The 21362-nt window shown below is 39.8% G+C and overlaps 1 protein-coding gene across 3 annotated transcripts in view; it reads right to left on the reverse strand.

Moving 5' to 3' along the window:
- The window catches only part of tcf12 (transcription factor 12), a 77522-nt gene extending 69011 nt beyond the window's left edge, over positions 1-8511 (reverse strand). The window contains exons 1-3 of one of the 3 annotated variants that reach the window (XM_078249218.1): positions 8324-8511; positions 7489-7577; positions 7147-7219 (exon numbers count right to left, since the gene is read on the reverse strand). In XM_078249218.1, the coding sequence (XP_078105344.1) occupies positions 7147-7219; positions 7489-7560 (145 nt within the window). In that variant the 5' untranslated portion in view covers positions 7561-7577; positions 8324-8511. The remainder of the gene's footprint in view (positions 1-7146; positions 7220-7488; positions 7578-8323) is intronic. The other 2 variants (XM_078249199.1, XM_078249189.1) reach the window with 2 other exon arrangements.
- Between the last annotated feature and the right edge of the window lie 12851 nt (positions 8512-21362).

Here is a 21362-nt window from a genome sequence, read left to right on the forward strand (position 1 = left end):
CCTACATGCCCAGCACTAAACCGCAGCTAGACAGTGTTGCTGAATATTTGATGAGCATACACTAAGTTGCCAGTTTATTAGGTACACCTCTCTAAAAACGAATGCAGTCTAATACAAAAGTACTGCAACAAATCCCATCTTGATGAAGGTTGTAAAGTTCAGTTTTTGTTGAAACTGTTTTAGAGAGGTGTTGATTCAACTTTATGGTGATTTCAAATTATTGAGAGTAGATCAAATATCAGAAACATCTTTCAGTTGTAGTCATTCTGTAACAACGATTCACAAGAAACACAAAAATGTATACTGAACATCTGATGGGTATTTTTAATTAAGACAAATAATAGTGAACCAATATGGATTTGTAGAATTTAAGGACAGAATTTCACTGTTGGAAGAGATATTTGGCTACATTTCGGGTTCGTTCCAGAGGAAAAAGTGTGAATTAGAGAATGTAAGAAAGCCTCTCATGAAAGACAGCTGCACTAGAGGGAGACACCTGAGGGAAATGTTCTTGCTTGGTCTCGGTCACTCCCCACACTGCTTTAGGATTCAATATTATGCATTTACTTGACTTGTCCGGTCATGCAACCAACTTTGTGTTGGAACTTACAACTAGACTTGCAGAGTGCATGCAGATTTAAAAAAAAAAAAAAAAAAACGTAACTAGAAAGAATATATTCAGCCATTTTATTACAGGCCATATGGTGGATACATTTTGTATCCTTGAATGTCCTTAAAGTATTGTGACCCTCATATGTTTGTCTATCCAGCATAAATTATAGGTCTACGAGTATTTGTACTGCTGGGATGTCAGGATTCAGCACACGCAAGCAATTTAAGTCTGAATAATTAAATCTGTAACTAAAGCAGACATCTATTCTTCCTAACACTTTTTTTTCCACCACAACTCCTAATACATGGCTTATAGAAGTTCATGTGCACAGGCATTATTAACTATGAAAAAATCATACTACTATAGATTATTCTCAATAACAGTTTATGTATGACAATGAAGAGAAATGTGTCTAGGAAATTATGTGGTTGATTTTAAAACATCAAGATGAATAAAGTTGGCATAATGATGCCACAGTTGTAAATGTCCTGTAAACCTGTGCTAATGTTTTGATAGACAGAGCTATGCTATCATAACTGACTCTTACTTTCTCACCGTCTCTGCTGGGTCATTCATAAACCGGTGCACCCTCCCCAAGCAAGCTCCCAATTCAGCAAAATGTCATCCGACAGAAAGACCGAGGTCTTCTCATGCGACATGGCTAAAGCATTGCAAAACCTTACCTTACCAATATTTGGCAAAAAGTAAAGTCAAATATCAGGTTGTTCATTCACAATTTCACCACCAGTGATACTGCCTCATATCCATATCCAATAGAACACATAGTCCCACACTGAGAAGACGATCTATTTTCTCCATTTACTGTCAGGTGCTTTTGTACGTAACCTGTTGGTTCAGTTGAAATGAACTCTGACACCAGAAAACATAAATATACACATATGAAGCATTAAAGTGTAGAAACTGCTGTCAGTCAACAGAATTTGATTTCCCCACATGGGTCCATGATGTAGCGCTGATGATGTAGGATGACATCAACAAAACTGTCCAATCAATGAGTTACCTGTCACTGTCAGTCTGTATAACTTCATGTTTACTCCTCTTGGTTTGTTTGTACAAAGTCAGTCAGAACATGCAGACCACTCAAATGTAACAATGCAGAATATTCTCCCCCTCTGTTCGGACCAATTTAATCAAACTACAGGTGTGAAAGCAGCCATAGAACATTGTGTATTAAATTATCAACTTACCAGTATCTTTATTGTTGTTGATATCAATCATTACATACATAGAAAGTAGAGTGATTATCTATTTATTTATTTTTAATTCATGAGAATCGGATCAGATTATTATTTACCACAAAACACCTGATAGATGTTTGGTTTTATTCATTTGGAAGTTGAATTGTATGTTTTATATTAAGGAGAGACAGACAGAGAGAAATTACAGATACAAACTAAATTGGCTCTGAATAATACAGAAAATGATAGTGAAACATAAAAGTTATAACAGTCAAAAGCCCCAACAAGATAGAAATACTATTACATATACATACTTAACATAACAATAACTGTGATTACATCAAAATTCAAACTGGCCAAACTATTTTACTCAGGACAAACGGTTAAACAAACTTTACAATATAAACACAGAAACCCTCCTGGTGTTTTCATATGCCTCCAATAAGCTCTAAAACAACATTGAATACATTCACAAGGAAACAAGGATCAACTTCAGTTTGATTGAGGAATCTATAAAACCCCATTCCTTCTGAGATCAAACACTTCCCGTCACTCAAAAACTGTTGGCAGCAAAACTACAGGGGTGAAAAAAAGAAAAAAGAAAAAAAGAAGCTTCTGGTCCGGGCTGCATCTTGAATAAAATGAGAAATGAGAAACGTCAGACATTTAAAAAGTAGTTAACCTGATTCGCAGCACGAATAAGTTTCCTATGACCCAAAATAAATGTAAAACCCTGATGGAGGGTTATTATATCTGTTTATGAGACTATGGAAATATGTATGTGTAACTTCTACTGCAGTGTAATTAGTTCAAGACCCGCTTCCCATGCCTTTACACAGACCACATTCACAGTCTGGCAAAGTCCATGTTAATGCAAACAAATCACAACCAACACCCCCCCCCCCCGGCTTTGCTGACTAAAGAGAGCTTTTCACCTAATTTTGTTTCCTGTATAAATGAACTGAGAGCAGCACTAATGGTAAAACCAATGACTGCATCAAACATCTGTATACAAATAACAAATGTGATGTAAAAACTAGACACACAAGGTCACATGGCGTTGATGTCTCAGCCCTCCATTACGGTGTATAAAATGACATTTAATTTAGAGAAATATTCTGCACCAGGTCCTACATTCTTGGAGGAAGAGGTGACATTCCTCTTATTTGCAGAGAGAAAGAGAGAAAATGCCCACTGATGTGTATGTCACAACATTAGCTAAGACACAAACATGACTATTATGATGGATGGCAGTAAGAAAACAATGGCCAATAGTCTATATCAACACTATTATTTACATTTTATTTTGAACTTTCTGAAAAGGTATATAAAAATCACCAAGAAACAACATCAGAATACAGGCAAAGAGAGAATAAAGTGTTACAAGAATAAATAGAAAATAAATGTCCATGCATGCCAAGAGTCACTGTATCGCCAATGTCCATAGTCACCATAATGTACAGTAATAAATGTGCATTACAGCTGGAAATTCTTCATCCACAAATGTGATCCAGGGATATGTGTGTGTGTGTGTGTGTGTGTGTGTGTGTGTGTGTGTGTGTGTTTTAGTGCTTTAATAGTTCAAATAAACTGTACATAGAGTCACAGAGGACTACACAAATCAACTACCCTGTAATGGATGTAATCAACAAATTCAATTAAACCTATCTTTATCTCACAGAGAAAAGGTGAATCTGTCAAGTAAGATCACCAAAAATAATATTTTAGTGATACAAATCTTGTAATGAATAATTTAATAATTTGTTAATAGCTTGAGAAATGAGTCACATCACATACTGCAGCCCAGGCCCTCTGTTTGGGATCTTTAGTTCACCCACCAAGCTGAACTCAAAGTGAGGCAGCAGAGAGGCTCTTTGTAGCTGTGCTTTTTCATTTTGGGATCCAACTGACTGACAAACCAACCTACACTCACTGCTGGTCATAGCTAACAAATGCACCACTACATACACACACCACTAAATGAAAATTACCCATTCAACAGCAGCCATCCACTGCACCCACTACAGTCAATGGCCTCATCAAATTTGCATCCTCAACACAGCTGGAAGGGAGAAATGATGACTCTCCGTTAGAGCCACTTTGGGTATTTTTTCCAATCCATCTCTCTCTGGCACACTTTTGAAGGCTCTTGCCCGTCCCACTCTGCCTCAATTATCTGGCTATGCCCAGCTGAGATGCAATAATCCAAACTCTCATTCCCTTCAATTTCCACACTTGTGTCTGCACACTCACTTGCCTTATGTTCACAATCACTTATATAGGTGCTTCTTCCCTTTCCTTGAGGATCAGAGACACAGGAGCACATACTGTGGGCTGAAGGAAGGAGGGGTTTTACCCACTATCAGCCTGTCACTGCTGAGGTGAAGCGGTTCATTTTCACATTAATATGTGATTACGTGATAAAGGTTTAGTTTTACTGGATTGCATCAGATTATACAGGTGTACCTAATAAACTGGTAACTCAGTGTATGTTTTCTTATAACGGATAATGAAATGTTTTCACAAGCCAGTACTGTATGTTGAGTGATTTCTGAAACACATTGTGTGCAGATAACCAGACCCCCGCATACTGACTGTATACTAGAACGACCATCGATGTCATCCATATACTGTATTTAGAAGACATTGCTGTGTGCTTTAGGATTTTAATATAGTAAGATGTGGACAACCACCTTTAGTTCTGGGCCTTGCACTCTGTGACTTCTAAAATAGACAGCATCAGCACAATGCTTTTTGTCTATAACAGAAAAGAATTGGGGACTGTCAGGAGAACCGTGTGTTACAGCCTAAGCTCATTGTCATGACTGTGTGTTGTCTGGTGAGCAGCTTTGTTCTTTAGAAACATAAAGTGTATTTGTAGGCTGTTGTTTTGTACCTGAAACAAACTTTTTTTGATACGCCGGGGTTGCTTTGTAGTCTGGACGGGCACAAACACAGACCTTTGGAAACGACGCCGCATGTCAGTCTTATCCGTTAGGTAGGCTTACATACGGTCCAAGCAAATAAATCCCTGGTCTGGACTTTTCGCCATTGTTGTTCTTTCTCCAAAGAATATTCTGTATTTTCAATTTATACATCCATGATGTTCAACCGCAGAGTAACGTTAGACAATCACACCGGCACGCGCACTACATATATAACATAAAAAGACAATTTTGATACGGCCCCCTTAGATTAGTATTTTTTAAGAATTGTTGTGAAGATACATACTGAGTGGGACATTTCACAGTGTAAAATTAGACTTGTGATTGCTATCTGGTGGACAAACTACGTTAGTTTGGCATTTCTGTACTACAATTTCTTGTCACTTATTGGCCAACATATATTTTATTATAAACTGCAAGGGGCTGCAGTTAGTGTTGTTACTGAGCTGCATTAATATACATAAAAATACAGGTGAATAAAAATACCTCTAATATGATTCTTAAAAAAACAAGCAGAAACATGATAGTATGAAGCTTTTGTGACATTAATACAATCATCTTTGTGGGAACCTCACCAGGAAGGTGTGACTTCACAGTACGGTTTCCTTGTTTCACTCAAGAGAGCACACACCCACACACACAACATCCTCCTCACTTGAATGATTAGGTATACTAAAATGAATCCTCAAAACTCCATAGTTCATGCGAGACAGCTCTGTTCTCGTTTCTTTGTCTTTTCGTTCAGTTTCCACTAAGTGTGTGTCTTTCGTTTCACAGATAACGGACTACAACGAGGCTTTGTTGATGCACACAAAACATGCTTTCAGAAAACATAATGCTTGATTGTTGACTTTCTCTAGTCGCATATCAGACATTAGATGTGCTTCGGATTAATGTCCTGTAGCATTTATAGCTGGGAAGCGATCCAGGAGCAGGGAATCTGACCTCTTGTTGTTATAACCAAATCATCCATCAGGATGCTCATAGATAAACAAAACAACAATTGAATGCGTGTTTGTGTATATGAGGGCTATCAGAGGTACTGGCCAATAATAGAGGGTTTTCACTGACGTCACGTTCTGGGTGGTAACCTGGATGCACGGCCATATTGGAGGCACTCAGTGTAAACAACTGAATGGAATAATGGAGTATTGTGCACTTTGGATACTTTAATACTTTATGTCTAAACAACAGAAAAGCTCATCAAAACGCGTCTAAGATGCAAAGGCATGGAAGGACTTGGATCACCAAAAAAAAGCGCGATACTTTGAGAAATTACAGTTTACTGGCGGTGCAGATCCCTACAAGATGGCTCCCTCTTCTTGGATCCATGGCGACCCGGTGATTCTTCCTTCAGTTGCATATCCCGATATAGTCAACTACATGGTTTTCTCGCCGAGCCCATACACAGCGGAAGACCTTAAATCCTACAAAAGTTTGGAGGCTTATAACCAGATGGTGTGTGGATGGGTGAGGGAGACGCAGTACCAAGTCATTAACGACCAATGTGTTGTGAAGGCCAAAGTAAGTAATGCAATAACATCTTTAATCAACCTAACCTTAACTGTATGATATCATTGTGATACTCAAGGTGTAGCCAAGTGACTCTCAATAGTTGTTTTTTTTTTCAATTCAAAGACCGAACAAGACAGAGTTTTCCCTCATAGATCCTGGTTGAGCTTTGCCAACCACAAGCACTCTCCCTGGTTTTTAATAACTTTTGGAAGTCGATAATATTCCAAATGTTTTTCTCGGTCTGACCTATTGGTACAACCTAAAACACGGCAATAATTAACAATTTTCCTTAACGCCTTTCGGGATCTACTTCAGTGCCTGTGCTTTGTTGTGATGCGGAGTACCTCCAACATGGCGACTTCGGGTCTGATGACGCGCCGTGAAAACCCTCTATCAAACTGCTACACAGAAAAAAACACTACAGAATAACTCAATGAGAGGATGTCTCACCCATTAAACTAAACTTCCATTCACAACCAGCTCCACTTCTGATTGCATCTCACTCAGACATATGAGTTAACCTGATCAAAAATTTCCTCCAGCACACCTTATAGCAAACCATGATAAGAAAAGACTATCTGTGAACACTTGACACTTAATAAAACACTATGATCAAAGCAGCCAAACCATGCAAGATTTACGTCTTATTTATGCATCTGACAGTAAATAATAGTAAATAATAACATGATGCTAATCAGATCAATATAGTATTTACATGACTATAGCCTAAACCATGCTTTGTTCTACATCTTTACTGCACTATTATTCCAGGTGGAGAGATCATAGAGGAGGGAAAAGCATCACATGCAATGCAAGACTTAAAACTATAAGAGCAGATCAAAGGGTTTATTAAAATAGGTTTGAGGGATCCTACCTGATGCAGTGAACTGACTGCTTCCAAGTGTGGTGGGCCTGTTCTTCGCTCCGCTTACAGGTGGAGAGAACATCTGAAAGGTAGAATATGGACCTACAATTAGAGCAAAGACTCAACAGAGTACAAGCAACCACTCACATTATCTGCTGCAATTATCCTGAAAGCAGCTCATTATTTTCAAAAATCAAGGATAGTTTGTCAAATCGTATTAGCCAACACTAATATGAGCTGATCAATTAGTCATGCTTTAGCCAATTTGTTCCTCACACCTCTAAAAGCCCTCAGAGCAGCATGGCACCAAAAGGTAAAGAGTGAAAAAAAGAGAGAGAAAAGCCATCCTACCGCACTAAAATCCAGCAGGTCACTTAATTCCTTGTCTGTTCCGAGAGCGGCAATCCGCTGCTGAGGATTCATCCTGGCGATCTAGAAACCTGAAGAAAACAGTCCATCAGGTCACAGCGTGGCTGCTTTATTCAACAGCGGAGTGCCACGGGAAATGACCATGGCCACGAGCTAATTGTTATGGATGCAGAATAAAAGACCATCACTGGGAAGTAAAGTTGGCTCTGGCATTGCAGCAAATAGAGACACTGACAGTTCAACCACATTATAATAGATTAAAGTAGTGCAACCATTTTGTGTACACCTTTAGTTTGTTCATACACTGCGTTGATTAAAGAGAGATGAAAGGATGGCACAGCTTGCAGGACCTGCAGCATCGCATTACAGTAGTAACACCGACATTTATGTAACTCGCTAATGAGGTTGTCACTGACAATGTTGATGTCAGTGGCTTGTGTGGCGGACTCTCCGAGCATAACGATGGTTAACATTTGCTGAGGCATAAGGGCATAACGTCCCTTAACGTTAGCTAGCTGGCTAACGCTAGCTGCAGTTTCTGGTTCATTTGTATGGAAAATGGCTCGCAACCAGCTGCAGCGGTGTTAGTCAATGGAGACATTAGTGCAGAGAAGACCGTTTTCTCTAACGAGTGAAAAAAATAAATAAATAAATAAATTGCATAAGCTACTGGTTCAAAATAAGTAACTCCGAAAAACAAATGTTTCAAATGACCATCTGAATCCCCAGCTCCAGAATACAAAACGTAGGTCTTTCTCAACTCCCAACTTCTTTCACTGGTCCGAAAGCTTTTGGTAAACTCCGACTGATATTTTACCTTTTTCCGATTACAATCCCGACTAGGGTGATCTGGTGAAGACTCCCTTTCTTGCAGTACGCCTCAAAAGAGCGAAATGTGGGTTTAAACGGCAATACCTGGGTAAAATATCCTCTATATATCAGTTACGAGTTTCCCTTAGGCAGACATTTTTGGTTTGCAAAAGCCTCAGCACCACGATGACATTGGTTATTGTATCCCTCCGCCAAGCACAGTGACATGATGGTCCCACACAGCAGTAGATGCTGCGGGAATCAGCACACACTGCACCATGTAGTGTCTCAATGTATTAATTCTGAATAAGTTAAATTCAAAACTTGCCATGATTGTTATGTTTGCATCTTTATTCTCACAAAGCTGTTATTTTTTTCATACTGCGACATAAGATAAATATGTAATATATTTGCTGTAGGGCAGGCTATCATAAAATTACTATGACATGTCATCACCATGGTCATTAGATATAAAGGAAACATGCTTCAACAAGTTGAAATACTTGAAAGCCAGCATATGTTCTCCTTTGACATTTCCATTCCCGGGTCCGGAACGTTTGTTTTTGTTTGGCATGCGTGTTGCCGCACTGCCCATTGACCCACAGAACACAAACGCAGCATGCTGCAGCCATGGAAGCAGCAACCAAACGAACTGGATCAACAGATTCTACGCGACCTAAAAAACCTCGGCATCTTTCTAAACAGTTGCATGACCAGAGACGTAACAAAACCCGGGTAAATATTGGAGATGCATTTGAAAGCTGGAGACAGCTTAGAGCCCAAAAGGACTTTAAAACGGATGCAGAGTTGGCTACTTTCCTCATAAACAGGTAATGTTAAGCATTGAGCTTCACTAATTTATCACAGATACTCACAGCCTACTCGAGAACGTTACTCGCAAAAATGTTTTTTGAGATACAGCCAGTGTAGTGATTCCCCCTGGTGCTTCTAACGCCGTCATCCTAACACACGTAGGTAGACCAGGTACAGTTGGTACACTTTTGGATTTTTCCATTACCACACCAAAACTAGGGACTGAAAATACGTGATTTTTCATATCGCATTTCCTTTACTTGTCTACTAAAATATTAATAATCAATAACATCCATAAGTAGTTCACAATTAGCTCATAAACCCATGTCAGGTACAGTTGAAACAGTATCAGAGTAGGCCTACAGTTGAGACACCCATTCCTAATGCTGTAAAGCTGCCTAACCAATTCATCCCAAATGAAAAATATTATTCTAAGTGTCTGACAACATTATGGAAAGGATCCCTACAGATATAGATCTTTTTAGATAGACCTTTTTGGCACACTATGCAATATTTTTACAGCTGCGAATCAAATTCAGCACATAAATAGAATGAAACACTTGAATTAGAATGAACATTTTGAGAAAGGAGCGGGGTGCATCACTAGGGGTTGCCTATCTTATGTAGATGTTTTATTGAATGAGGCCTGCTACACCTACAGGAGCCTTAGTAAACTCAGTCCCACAACCAACCACCAACACTTTTGGCACAGTTTAGAACTTCACTCATCAACACTTACTGCGCAGCACATGTACTGACACAGGCAGCCAAAACATTACAAACCATAGTTTCAAGACTCAAAACTCATCAAACTCAATAAAAACTACAAGTGAAGCGGGTAAAGATTACACACTTTATCCTTGGCTTTAGTAGTTTATCCTGCAACCTATAGTAAACATCAAACAGCATCCTGACAACAAAATATGATATGACTAAATGTTTCTGTGTGAACACAGTGTTAGGTTTTGAGTTGTATTTTAGTAAATGTTAGATAAAACAGGGTAAGGTATGTGGTGCAGTGTGTTGATAAATCAACATTTATCAACACACTGATCAACATTCTTCATTCCTGTTTAATTATGAAAACATACTGTTTATAATATGTGAGATTTCAACTTGAATGCATTAAGCTGAAACTATAAAAAATATAAAACTGACTTAACAGTAAAGCCTGTTGGGAACACTTAACGGTAAAATTACAACTGACCTAATCATCCAAGGTGGCAATATGATAATTTCAGACAGATTTTGTGCACACTTTAAGAAACAAAGAGCCCAAGCAAAAAGCCAGTGGACACTTTAGCTAACCATGCCGAGTTTAGAGGAGAGGAATGTCTTATGTCCATGTCCTGTCAATTTATTAACAATTAAAACAACACTGAACATAATTTCTACCAAAGAAACTACAGGGCTCAAACACAATGTGCTCATGTTCAGTTTATAGTGTAATACTAAATATCAGCCAATTAAAATAACAAAAATGTTTGAACTTTTACATTAGAACTTAAAAGTCATGCAAGAGGAGATCTTTTGTCACATGAAGCAAGTTTTCTCATATACTGAAACAAGGACTTATGGGAGGCACCTCTGACCTGTATTATTTATTCCAGACTGCCACCTGTTGGACAAACTCAGATCACACAAACTTCACCAGATGTTCTTCACTAATGAAAACACACCCAGATAAGCAAATTGTTTTAACAATGTTTTATCGTTTATTTCCAAGATTTCACAGATATTGGAAATAAACAAATTAGTAAACGAGACAAAACACAAACAGGTGTTTCCCAGCTATGTAGTAATTTTAAAACATTATACATGTAAATGCTTATATGGCATTTTTGGGCCCCTTTAAAAATGTATTTGCCCTTTATACCACCTATCCACCATTATCCAAACTGTGTGGACTATGAAGGGAGGGACATGGTAGGGTGTCAACATTGCAACATTTTTTGGGTTAAACGCTTTATCTTCCTAAAGGTGGGCAGTGGCTATTGGTCTTCCAAACTGTGTTGAGTTAAGCGTGACAGTTAAAAACATAATTTATATCAATAAAGGTAGACACCAGTCAGTATAGCACAATACAATTCCAGTACCATAAAGTTAACCAACACCTCTCTAAAACAGTTTCAACATTATAACCTTCAATATGTCATGGAGTTCAGCCTATTTGGGGGACATTTTTTATTTATTTGCACTTGTCCTCAGACCCTGGTGGGAAATCATGGCAAGTTCTGCTCTTGCTTGAAATAACAGGTCTGTTCTTGTTCATGTGGTGTGAAACCAGAATGCACATTGGCACAAAAAAATTGAAGCAGCAGAGCTATCCAGAGTCTAATATGGGTCAAGCTGCAGAATCACAGGATACTCCATTTCCTAATGCAGGGCAATAATAAAGGTTAAAGAAGCGAGCTTGTGACTGGGAGCTCGCTGGTTCAATCTCCAGACTGACAGAATGAAAAATAAATCTGGGTGGGGAAAGTGAAAGAGCAGTGCTTGTCCCTCCCTCATTACCACCACTGAGGTGCCCTTGAGCAAGGCCCTTAACCCTAATTGCTCCTGTGGAGCTGCTCAGTGGTCAGCAGATCAGACTGTGGTTGTACTGGGCAGCTTCTAGGTATGAATGTGTAACTGTGTGAATGTGACAGGTCGTCCTTGCAAATGAGAATGTTCTCAATCGACTTACCTGGATAAATAAAAGTTAAATACTTTTTTTTTTTTTTTAATAACCTATTTTTATTGGAGCCTCCCAGCCCGGTAAAATCCAACATCTTTCAAACTTCATGCTGCCAGTTTGTCTTGAAGCCCAGGATGAGATAACCCTGGTGACATCACTATGACTTCATCAGGGTTATTTTCTCTAAATTGACAAAGCTCCTCCACAGCCACAGACAACATCATACAACCCTGTTCACAGGTTGAGAAGTACTTACAATGAAATAAACCTTTATGTATTATATCAGTGGAGTATCCCGTTACTATTACTTTATCTGCTTCAATGAGTGACAGTTTTAAGATCCACCACAGGACATATAAACATGATGGGTAAACCAACGATACTCTACAGCTAAAGCAGCGCCAATGGTAGACTAGGGTAAACACTTCCTGTCTCCTAAATAGGCGTGGCCTCGTTTGAAAGTGTAGTGAAGGTCGTGTTGATGGATGAAATGTTATATTTGTAAAATGTACTAATATTTTCTTTCGCTAACATTAGATATTTACACAGCTAAAAGCCATATTTAGCTTTATGAAAATTACTTTTTTTTTTTTACAGCGTTCCCAAATGTTAGTTGACGTTAAGCTTATCTGTTTTGCGAGATCTCGAGAGAGTTTGTTCCTGAGACAGAAACAGGTCTCGAACAAATTTTCTCCTAATTTGTATGTCTGAAAATTGCCATTTTAGTGTCAAAATGTTCTGGAGATTGGCTTGTGAAAAAGGATGGAGGATAGACCATAGCAACGGAGCAACAGTTACGACCATGGCAGAAAATCTTTAGCCTGGTCCAACCAGACTCTTGTACATTTCATTTGTACAGAGAGTCTTACCACTGTCCATTGACAAGTGTTAACTTCCTTGAAGGCGGGTACTCTGTTGAAGTTTAAAACTATTGGATTTGCCCAGAGCCACTCTGGATCTGCCATAACCAATCGCTAACGTTTGGTCGTGACGTATGTCATACGCATGTGCAACAAGAGGGGAGACCGACAAGGCTTATACAAAGCCCGTCTACGGAAAGCCGTTCCATTCCCTGTTCAGCCCCATTGTACCGAATTTGGTTGCAGTTCCACCAGAGTTCCACTGGGGGTGATCACGGTCCAGTGCTAAATGAATGGGACTCTATGGAGCTAGACGGCTAAATGTGTCTCTTTCGCCTGATTGTCGTTGAGAAATCTCAGATTTGATTGTAGTTTTTGCAAGTTCAACATGGATTATAGGTCAAAAGTTGAATGAACGAGTACTTGTGTCCTTTCAATTTCTTACAGGTTGAGTCGTTGTTGCCCATAACACGCTAGCATTCTGCTAACGAATGTTGATTGGTCAGTGAAGGACTGATTACGATCGGAGATCCCGCTTGACGGCATCCAAAGCAGAGCCAGAATGTCATAGTGAATATTTCGGTGTGGTCTTTAAAACATTAGCAAACCTCTTTCTAGCACGTGTATTAACAGGGAGAGCCTAACCTGTCAGCTGTGTTGTCGATGCCTCGAGAGAACAAAGGAAGTGACTCAGAGCATATGATGTCGTATGACGTCATTGACATTTTAAAAGGCTTTTTAGAACAAAAAAGCCACTTTAAAAAAATCTAACACCCAGCAGTGTGTATTTTCTTAGCCTCCTCTTTCGAATGCAACATTCAAACTACAAGACAAAAAAATGATATCCTGAGAAAAGTGGATTTTGAGGGGTATAGATCCATAGAGTCCCATTCATTCTGCACTGGCCTGTGAGCGCCCCCTATATGGAACTCTGGTGGAACTGCAACCAGTTTTGAAGCCGGAAGTAACGAGAGAGTGGAACTTCTTCCCTTATTAGAAATTCTTTGGCTTATATTTAGCATTAGCATCGCTAGCGTTAGCCTTAGCCAATTCCTTCACCACTAACAGAGCAAGCTGGAAAATCAAACTTTTCCCAAACCCCGTGAGGGTTCATGGCCACCAACAAAACTCAGCAAATATTGTTCTTGCTCGGGCTTTAACTTCTGGATATTCGGCAGCGTTGCCACAACGGACCGAATGGCTTTGCTCGCATCTTTCTCCGCCACCATTACGGAACTACAACTCTAACGCACGGCCTCAACGCCACTCCCTCTGTTCGCTGATTGGACCGCCAAAAATTTGGCTGGAGAAAACCCAAGACTATTGATGCGTTCATAGACATCGGAAAAACATTTTTCCGAGTGAAAACGTCATCATCCACGTCACTTCCTGTGGGAATTAGAGGTGGGAAACTTGGGCTAGATTTTGCTAACCGAGTTTCCCAGTTGGTGACGCGTTGTTGACAACTGACGTTTGATGTAGGCGACTTTGGTTCACTGAACATATTTCAATGACAATAAAATGTTTATCGTGGACAAATGCCTCTGCCAAGAAACATACACAGACATAACTTGTTTCAAATTATTCATAAATAGGCACATGTATTAAAAAAACAACACCTTATCCGTGTCCTTTCCCGTTCGTTGTCCTGCAGATAACACAAACAAACACCTGTCAATGTGCTGTTTGTATGCTCGCATAAGAAAACAGCAACAAATCTTTTATTATTGTGGCCTCCATGTTTTCACTCACCTGACGCTCTAGGCTACAGCCAACAGTTGGTGGCAGTCATGCAACAAGTTGTTATGCCAAACGCCAATATAACAGAAGAAGAAGAACAAGCATCCCGATCATGTGAACGCTGGCAGTCGGAAAAATGTAATCACGGAGGCGGTCCCTGTTATTCCCAGGTGGTAGTGGTGTGCGATACTGCAAAACTTGGTATCGATCCGATACCAAGTAAATACAGGGCCAGTATCGCTGATACCGATACGATACCAATACCTTTTAATAACTTAGGTGGATGCATCATCAAATTGCTAATTCTGAATGAATTGAGTGGTTTTGTGATTTTTCCTTTGGATTATTAATACATTAAAACCCAGTACAGAATGTTCATATGCTTATAAATTTGTTGTGTCAACAACATTTTTACAAATTATACAGCTTGCCATTGTTTCATTTTTGGCCTGAAAATATATCCACACAGCGCTCCTCTTCCTCTCTGCCATTCTTCTGCTCCGTCTCTATCCTGCTCTTGTGTGTGCTGCTGGCCACCGCCGTGCCTGGCTGCTTTCTTGCTTGTTTGCCTGGCGCCACTAAGTCACCTGATGGTACAACATCAAATCACAAGAGGGGGGAGGAGGAGCAAAGTGTGTCTGCTCTGCGCTGTGACAGGAGTGGCACTTGAAAGCAGCGGCACTTACACAGACAGCCAGGTCGCAGTGCATACTGAAGAGAAACTAAAACTAAAGTATCGATCTCATTACACTGGTATTGATCAATATCAATACCAACATTGGTATCGATATTATCGATATTTGGATCGATCCGCCCATCACTACCAGGTGGCATGAACGCATTGACATACAGTCAGGTCCATAAATATTGGGACATCGACACAATTCTAATCTTTTTGGCTCTATACACCACCACAATGGAGTTGAAATGAAACGAACAAGATGTGCTTTAACTGCAGACTTTCAGCTTTAATTTGAGGGTATTTACATCCAAATCAGGTGAACGGTTTAGGAATTACAACAGTTTGTATATGTGCCTCCCACTTTTTAAGGGACCAAAAGTAATGGGACAGATTAACAATCATAAATCAAACTTTCACTTTTTAATACTTGGTTGCAAATCCTTTGCATTCAATTCCAGCCTGAAGTCTGGAAGGCATAGACATCACCAGACGCTGGGTTTCATCCCTGGTGATGCTCTGCCAGGCATCTACTGCAACTGTCTTCAGTTCCTGCTTGTTCTTGGGGCATTTTCCCTTCAGTTTTGTCTTCAGCAAGTGAAATGCATGCTCAATCGGATTCAGGTCAGGTGATTGACTTGGCCATTGCATAACATTCCACTTCTTTCCCTTAAAAGACTCTTTGGTTGCTTTCGCAGTATGCTTCGGGCCATTGTCCATCTGCACTGTGAAGCGCCGTCCAATGAGTTCTGAAGCATTTGGCTGAATATGAGCAGATAATATTGCCCGAAACACTTTAGAATTCATCCTGCTGCTTTTGTCAGCAGTCACATCATCAATAAATACAAGAGAACCAGTTCCATTGGCAGCCATACATGCCCATGCCATGACACTACCACCACCATACTTCACTGATGAGGTGGTATGCTTTGGATCATGAGCAGTTCCTTTCCTTCTCCATACTCTTCTCTTCCCATCACTCTGGTACAAGTTGATCTTTGTCTCATCTGTCCATAGGATGTTGTTCCAGAAATGTGAAGGCTTTTTTTAGATGTTGTTTGGCAAACTCTAATCTGGCCTTCCTGTTTTTTGAGGCTCACCAATGTTTTACATCTTGTAGTGAACCCTCTGTATTCACTCTGGTGAAGTCTTCTCTTGATTGTTGACTTTGACACACATACACCTACCTCCTGGAGAGTGTTCTTGATCTGGCCAACTGTTGTGAAGGGTGTTTTCTTCACCAGGGAAAGTATTCTTCGGTCATCCACCACAGTTGTTTTCCGTGGTCTTCCGGGTCTTTTGGTGTTGCTGAGCTCACCGGTGCGTTCTTTCTTTTTAAGAATGTTCCAAACAGTTGATTTGGCCACACCTAATGTTTTTGCTATCTCTCTGATGGGTTTGTTTAGATTTTTTCAGCCTAATGATGGCTTGCTTCACTGATAGTGACAGCTCTTTGGATCTCATATTGAGAGTTGACAGCAACAGATTCCAAATGCAAATAGCACACTTGAAATGAACTCTGGACCTTTTATCTGCTCCTTGTAAATGGGATAATGAGGGAATAACACACACCTGGCCATGGAACAGCTGAGCAGCCAGTTGTCCCATTACTTTTGGTCCCTTAAAAAGTGGGAGGCACATATACAAACTGTTGTAATTCCTACACCGTTCACCTGATTTGGATGTAAATACCCTCAAATTAAAGCTGAAAGTCTGCAGTTAAAGCACATCTTGTTCGTTTCATTTCAACTCCATTGTGGTGGTGTATAGAGCCAAAAAGATTAGAATTGTGTCGATGTCCCAATATTTATGGACCTGACTGTATTGCGAACCCAGACTTGGTACTGAAGGAAAATGAAAATTGAGCATAAGTACGTAGGAGGGCGAAGCCCGACTAGAAAATCTTTAGAAGAGTCCAAGAAATGTTTCTGGAGTGGATGCTCCACATAAAAAAGACACTCGGCGTTCAGAGGAAGGGTTAAAGTAAAAAAGAAAGCGATTGACGGTGAGAACAAACACGGATCGCCATTGGTGTAGCTCTTACTCGTTAGAGAGCGCTGGAATAAAAGAAGGGGCTAAGGCAGACACGGATGTCGCGTTACTGCTCTTGGACAGGTTGATATTTGTAAAATACTAGTGCAGTGCCCGTTTAAAACGTGCCTGTTGGCCTCATCTGGGGTCTCATTTACTTACTAACAGTGTACGTATGCCCAAAAGCCAAAAATGGCGTACACCAAAAAAAAACATGCGTACGCACATCTGTAAGCAATGTTCCCTTTATAAATTAGTTTGCCCACAAGTGTGCGTACGTGAATCAGTCTCTTACCCCACCCTGTACATGCCCATTTCTAACCATAAATAGTCAATGCAAGCCTTAGTGATAAAGGTGAAGATTATATATAATATTTATATATAAAAAAAACACTGTGGCTGTCTGCCATTTCCCTTTGGAAACAGCCAGTTGCCCCCAGAGTGGTGAGGACCTGTATTTGGACCGGGATGGCACAGTTCTGGCGCGTTGCCCTCTCTACTGGACCCAATTCAGTACATACTAGCTCCAAGAGCACAGCTTTAAGGAATCTAAAGCGGCATATTAGCCAGTCATCGTCGTGGTCCCTGAAGTCTCTTTCTCTCCTGATTCTTCCATTAGCGTAGTCCTCCTGCAGGGCCAGCAGTTTTTATTGTATAATAGTGATACAAACGATCAAGGCACAATGTGTTTGTACATTTGTCAAAAAAGTGTTGACAGCTTTGAGGTAGAGACAATATATACAGCAAAACATAACAAATTAAAAATAAATTACAAAAAAGAGATACTGGGGGTCTTTTTAGTCAAGTAGGGAATGTAACTCCAACAAATAAGAGTCTTTTGGAATTTTTTTCTTTGTCATGCATTGAAGAGAAGTAGCAAAAAGCTTAAGCTCATTTTTCCAACCGTTGATGTGGGGTTTGACCTTAAATACGTACACCTATGAATACAATGTTTACCATGTTCAATCAAGTTATTTATTATTTATTTATAAGAACTCTAACTTATTATCCTTTAAAACTATTCCAGCTTTAATTGACATTACATTTAATGGGTAGACTGGGTAAACCCCGCCCAATCTACCGGCGATTTGATTTCGCCCTGTAGCTCAGGCTGGAAACCTGTACGTTATCTATCCTGCTTCCGTTCACAATTTTGCGGGAACCAATCACTAACTGGCTTATCCACCTGGCGCGCTATTGGCGGGTTTAACACGATGGCGATAGAGAAGCGACCAAGCAGCTTCTTGTTTACATTCAATATAGCGGCCACCGAAGTGCAGCACTCCAATGCAGCAACCCGTTGATGCCGCTGTCGCTGCTACGTCACTCGGATCGTTGGTCTGATTGGTTGAAGGACTATCCAATTGCTTACAGAGTCATTTGAACTATGCCTGTTGATCATGTCTCAATATCGCTCTCACAGAAAAACACGAGTTACTTTGCCAATTAAATTTTACATGTAGGAAGTGATTTGATGGATAAATATCATTTTAATATTTTAAATGTCCCTTCTTTAGCTTTTGATGGAAGGGGATAGAATAAGGATTGTTTCACTTTCTTGTTTCACAATCTTTCGTGCCTCTTCATCACTATAGTAGTGAGTCTGATACTGCTCCATTGGGCTGTGATTATGGGGCGTGTTTCAACCGAACCAGGGAAGAAAAATGCCTCTGCACTCAATTGGACGTACGGCAAGATGGCATCTCGGTAACATCCTTTCCACGTGGCTCTGCAGTGTGAGGAATAAAACTAATGTTTTGAACAACTAAACATGACTAAGGGCTGAACAGAAGAAACCTTATGAAAAAAATAACTTATCAAGACGACAACTCTCAAGAAGAGCTTCTCATTCAAGTGTTTTTTTTCTTTAGTTTATTCTCGAACAAAAGTTGCTAGCCGAGTTAACTAGTTATCCAGAAGGTTCGAGCAACCTGCTAACTCAGCGTGGTCAAACTGACCTGACTTATTTTTAAGAAACTAACTCAGTAAGTGCCCTTTTTTATTCTTTTTTTTACTCTTGCTTTTTTTTCGAAAATCTTTTGGACCATGGAAGAAGCGTAAGATATGCATCCGTAATGCATTCTTATGCCAAGAAATCCCTGAGTGACCAATTTCAATCAAACACTTCAACATTATCAGAGCAAACTGAGATGTGTTTGGCGCCTTTAACGTTACCAGAAACTCCTAAACCGCGAGCAGCAAAGAAATCCAAGTTACGAACAAGCAACGAGAATGACTCTGAGCCTGTGTCCACCTCACGTCTGTTAACGGTAATGGAAAGAATTGAAAAGATGCAAGAGGAGTCACTCAGACGTAACGGTTAAAGAAAACACCAACTCAACACCAACTCCATCAAAAGCATCACCGATGTCCTTGACTCCGTGGGGAAACAAGTCGAAGACGTGACACATAAAGTTGCATCCCTGCAGAACAAAGTTGACATCTTAGAAAAGGAGTATGTCGTTGTCCGGGACAGATGCGGCGACCTGGATGCATACAAAAGAAGATGGAACCTGCGAGTTGCTGGCATTCCTGAGCAAACTGGAGAGAACGTTAAGAATATCATCGTCGACATTTTCAGCCAGGTCTCCCCTGACATCGCTCATCATCTGGCCTACTCCGTGGACATTGTGCACAGACCGGGTCCCCGCTCTGCTCATGTGAACTCCAGCCGTCGCATCATTGCAGTTCCTATCAAGTTCGCGTAGGGACAAATTCTGGAGGGATGCTAGATCAGCAGCCATACTCAAGGAAAAGAAAATAAAACTAGATGAAGATCTGACTCAGGAGTCCAAGGACATCAGAAACAAACTGTGGCCGTTGGTTGAACAGGCGAGGAAGGAGGGGAAGAAAGCAGGCTTCAAAGGGTCCTTTGCATACATTGACGGTAAAAAAGTCACAGCTAATTATTTGTGAATGAAGGTTGTTTTACTGCTACTAGGCTGTCATTTTGCCGGTGCTGTCTGAAATTTTATTTGGCCCACTCTTAAATGGGTAATGAAGTTATTAATAGATTCTCATAGATCACGATCTAGTCTATTTTTGTTCTTTCGTGTGCGGCCTGAAGACGGCGCCACTGTTATGTGATTCGATATCACCAACTTTTTTTTTTTTTAGGTAAAGAAGGGGGAGTTTAAGTCGTTAAAGTATCCTTGTGTTGAAATTAATAGGTTATTTCTTAGTGCTTATTCAGCATGTACATATTATTGAACAGTATGGAAAACATGCCCTTGCTATCTTGATTAGAGGTTTTGTTCCTCTACTGCAGAGTTAGTCTGCTATTAAGTGTTCATAGGAACATTTTTAATTTTCTCTAGTTATCTGTGTTTCCTTCACAGTATTGTTCTATGTCTTTGTCTTTATTGTCAATTAATGTTAGGGGTCTGAAAGATAATGTGAAACGCAAGGCTTTATTTTTGTTTGCAAAGAAATACAAGGCAGATTTTTATTTTTTTCAAGAATGTCACTCAACTCCAAATGACTAAGTTTTGGAAATCACAATGGGGGAACGACATATGGTTAGCACACAGATCTGAACATTCTGCTGGGGTAGGGATTTTCAAACACAACTTTAAGGGAAGTGTTATGGAGACCGATACAGATGTTTCAGGTCACTTTGTCAGTATGATTATAGCCATAAACAATCTTACTATTATTATAATCAACATTTATGGCTACCACTCCTCTCTGGAGAATAGTACATTCTTTGATACTTTGGAAGATAAAGTCTCTTACTGGTTAACCAAATATCCCAATGTCTCTTTAATCTTAAGTGGGGATTTTAATATAGCCCTAAATAACACCATAGACCGATTCCCCCCAGGGAATTCAGTATCTCTCAACTCAACTCTGAAATGTTTTATGGAGAAGTTTGAACTAGTTGACGTCTGGATGAAATTGTTTCCTTGTGAGTGACAATATACTTGATCTAATAAGGACAGATCGAGACAGTCTAGAATTGATTATTGGCTGGTTTCCAGATGCCTGATAAATGATAACATTTCAGTTCATATTTGTAATACTCCGTTGACTGTAGGGATGTCACGATACCAAAAATCTAGTATTCTTTAAAAAATAAATAAAAGATAGCTTGGTGCCCTTTATACATAACATCCCTGTAAGAGATCAGGTCATTTATCTAGGAATTATCATAGCCAAAGACCAATCTACAAGGTGCTCCCTAAACTTTAGTCCTACCTTTCAGAAAACGCAAAGGAAACTGAATTCATGGTTACAAAGCAAAATC

This window comes from Sander vitreus, chromosome 1 (genome assembly GCF_031162955.1).
Source record: "Sander vitreus isolate 19-12246 chromosome 1, sanVit1, whole genome shotgun sequence".
Classification (NCBI taxonomy): domain Eukaryota; kingdom Metazoa; phylum Chordata; class Actinopteri; order Perciformes; family Percidae; genus Sander; species Sander vitreus.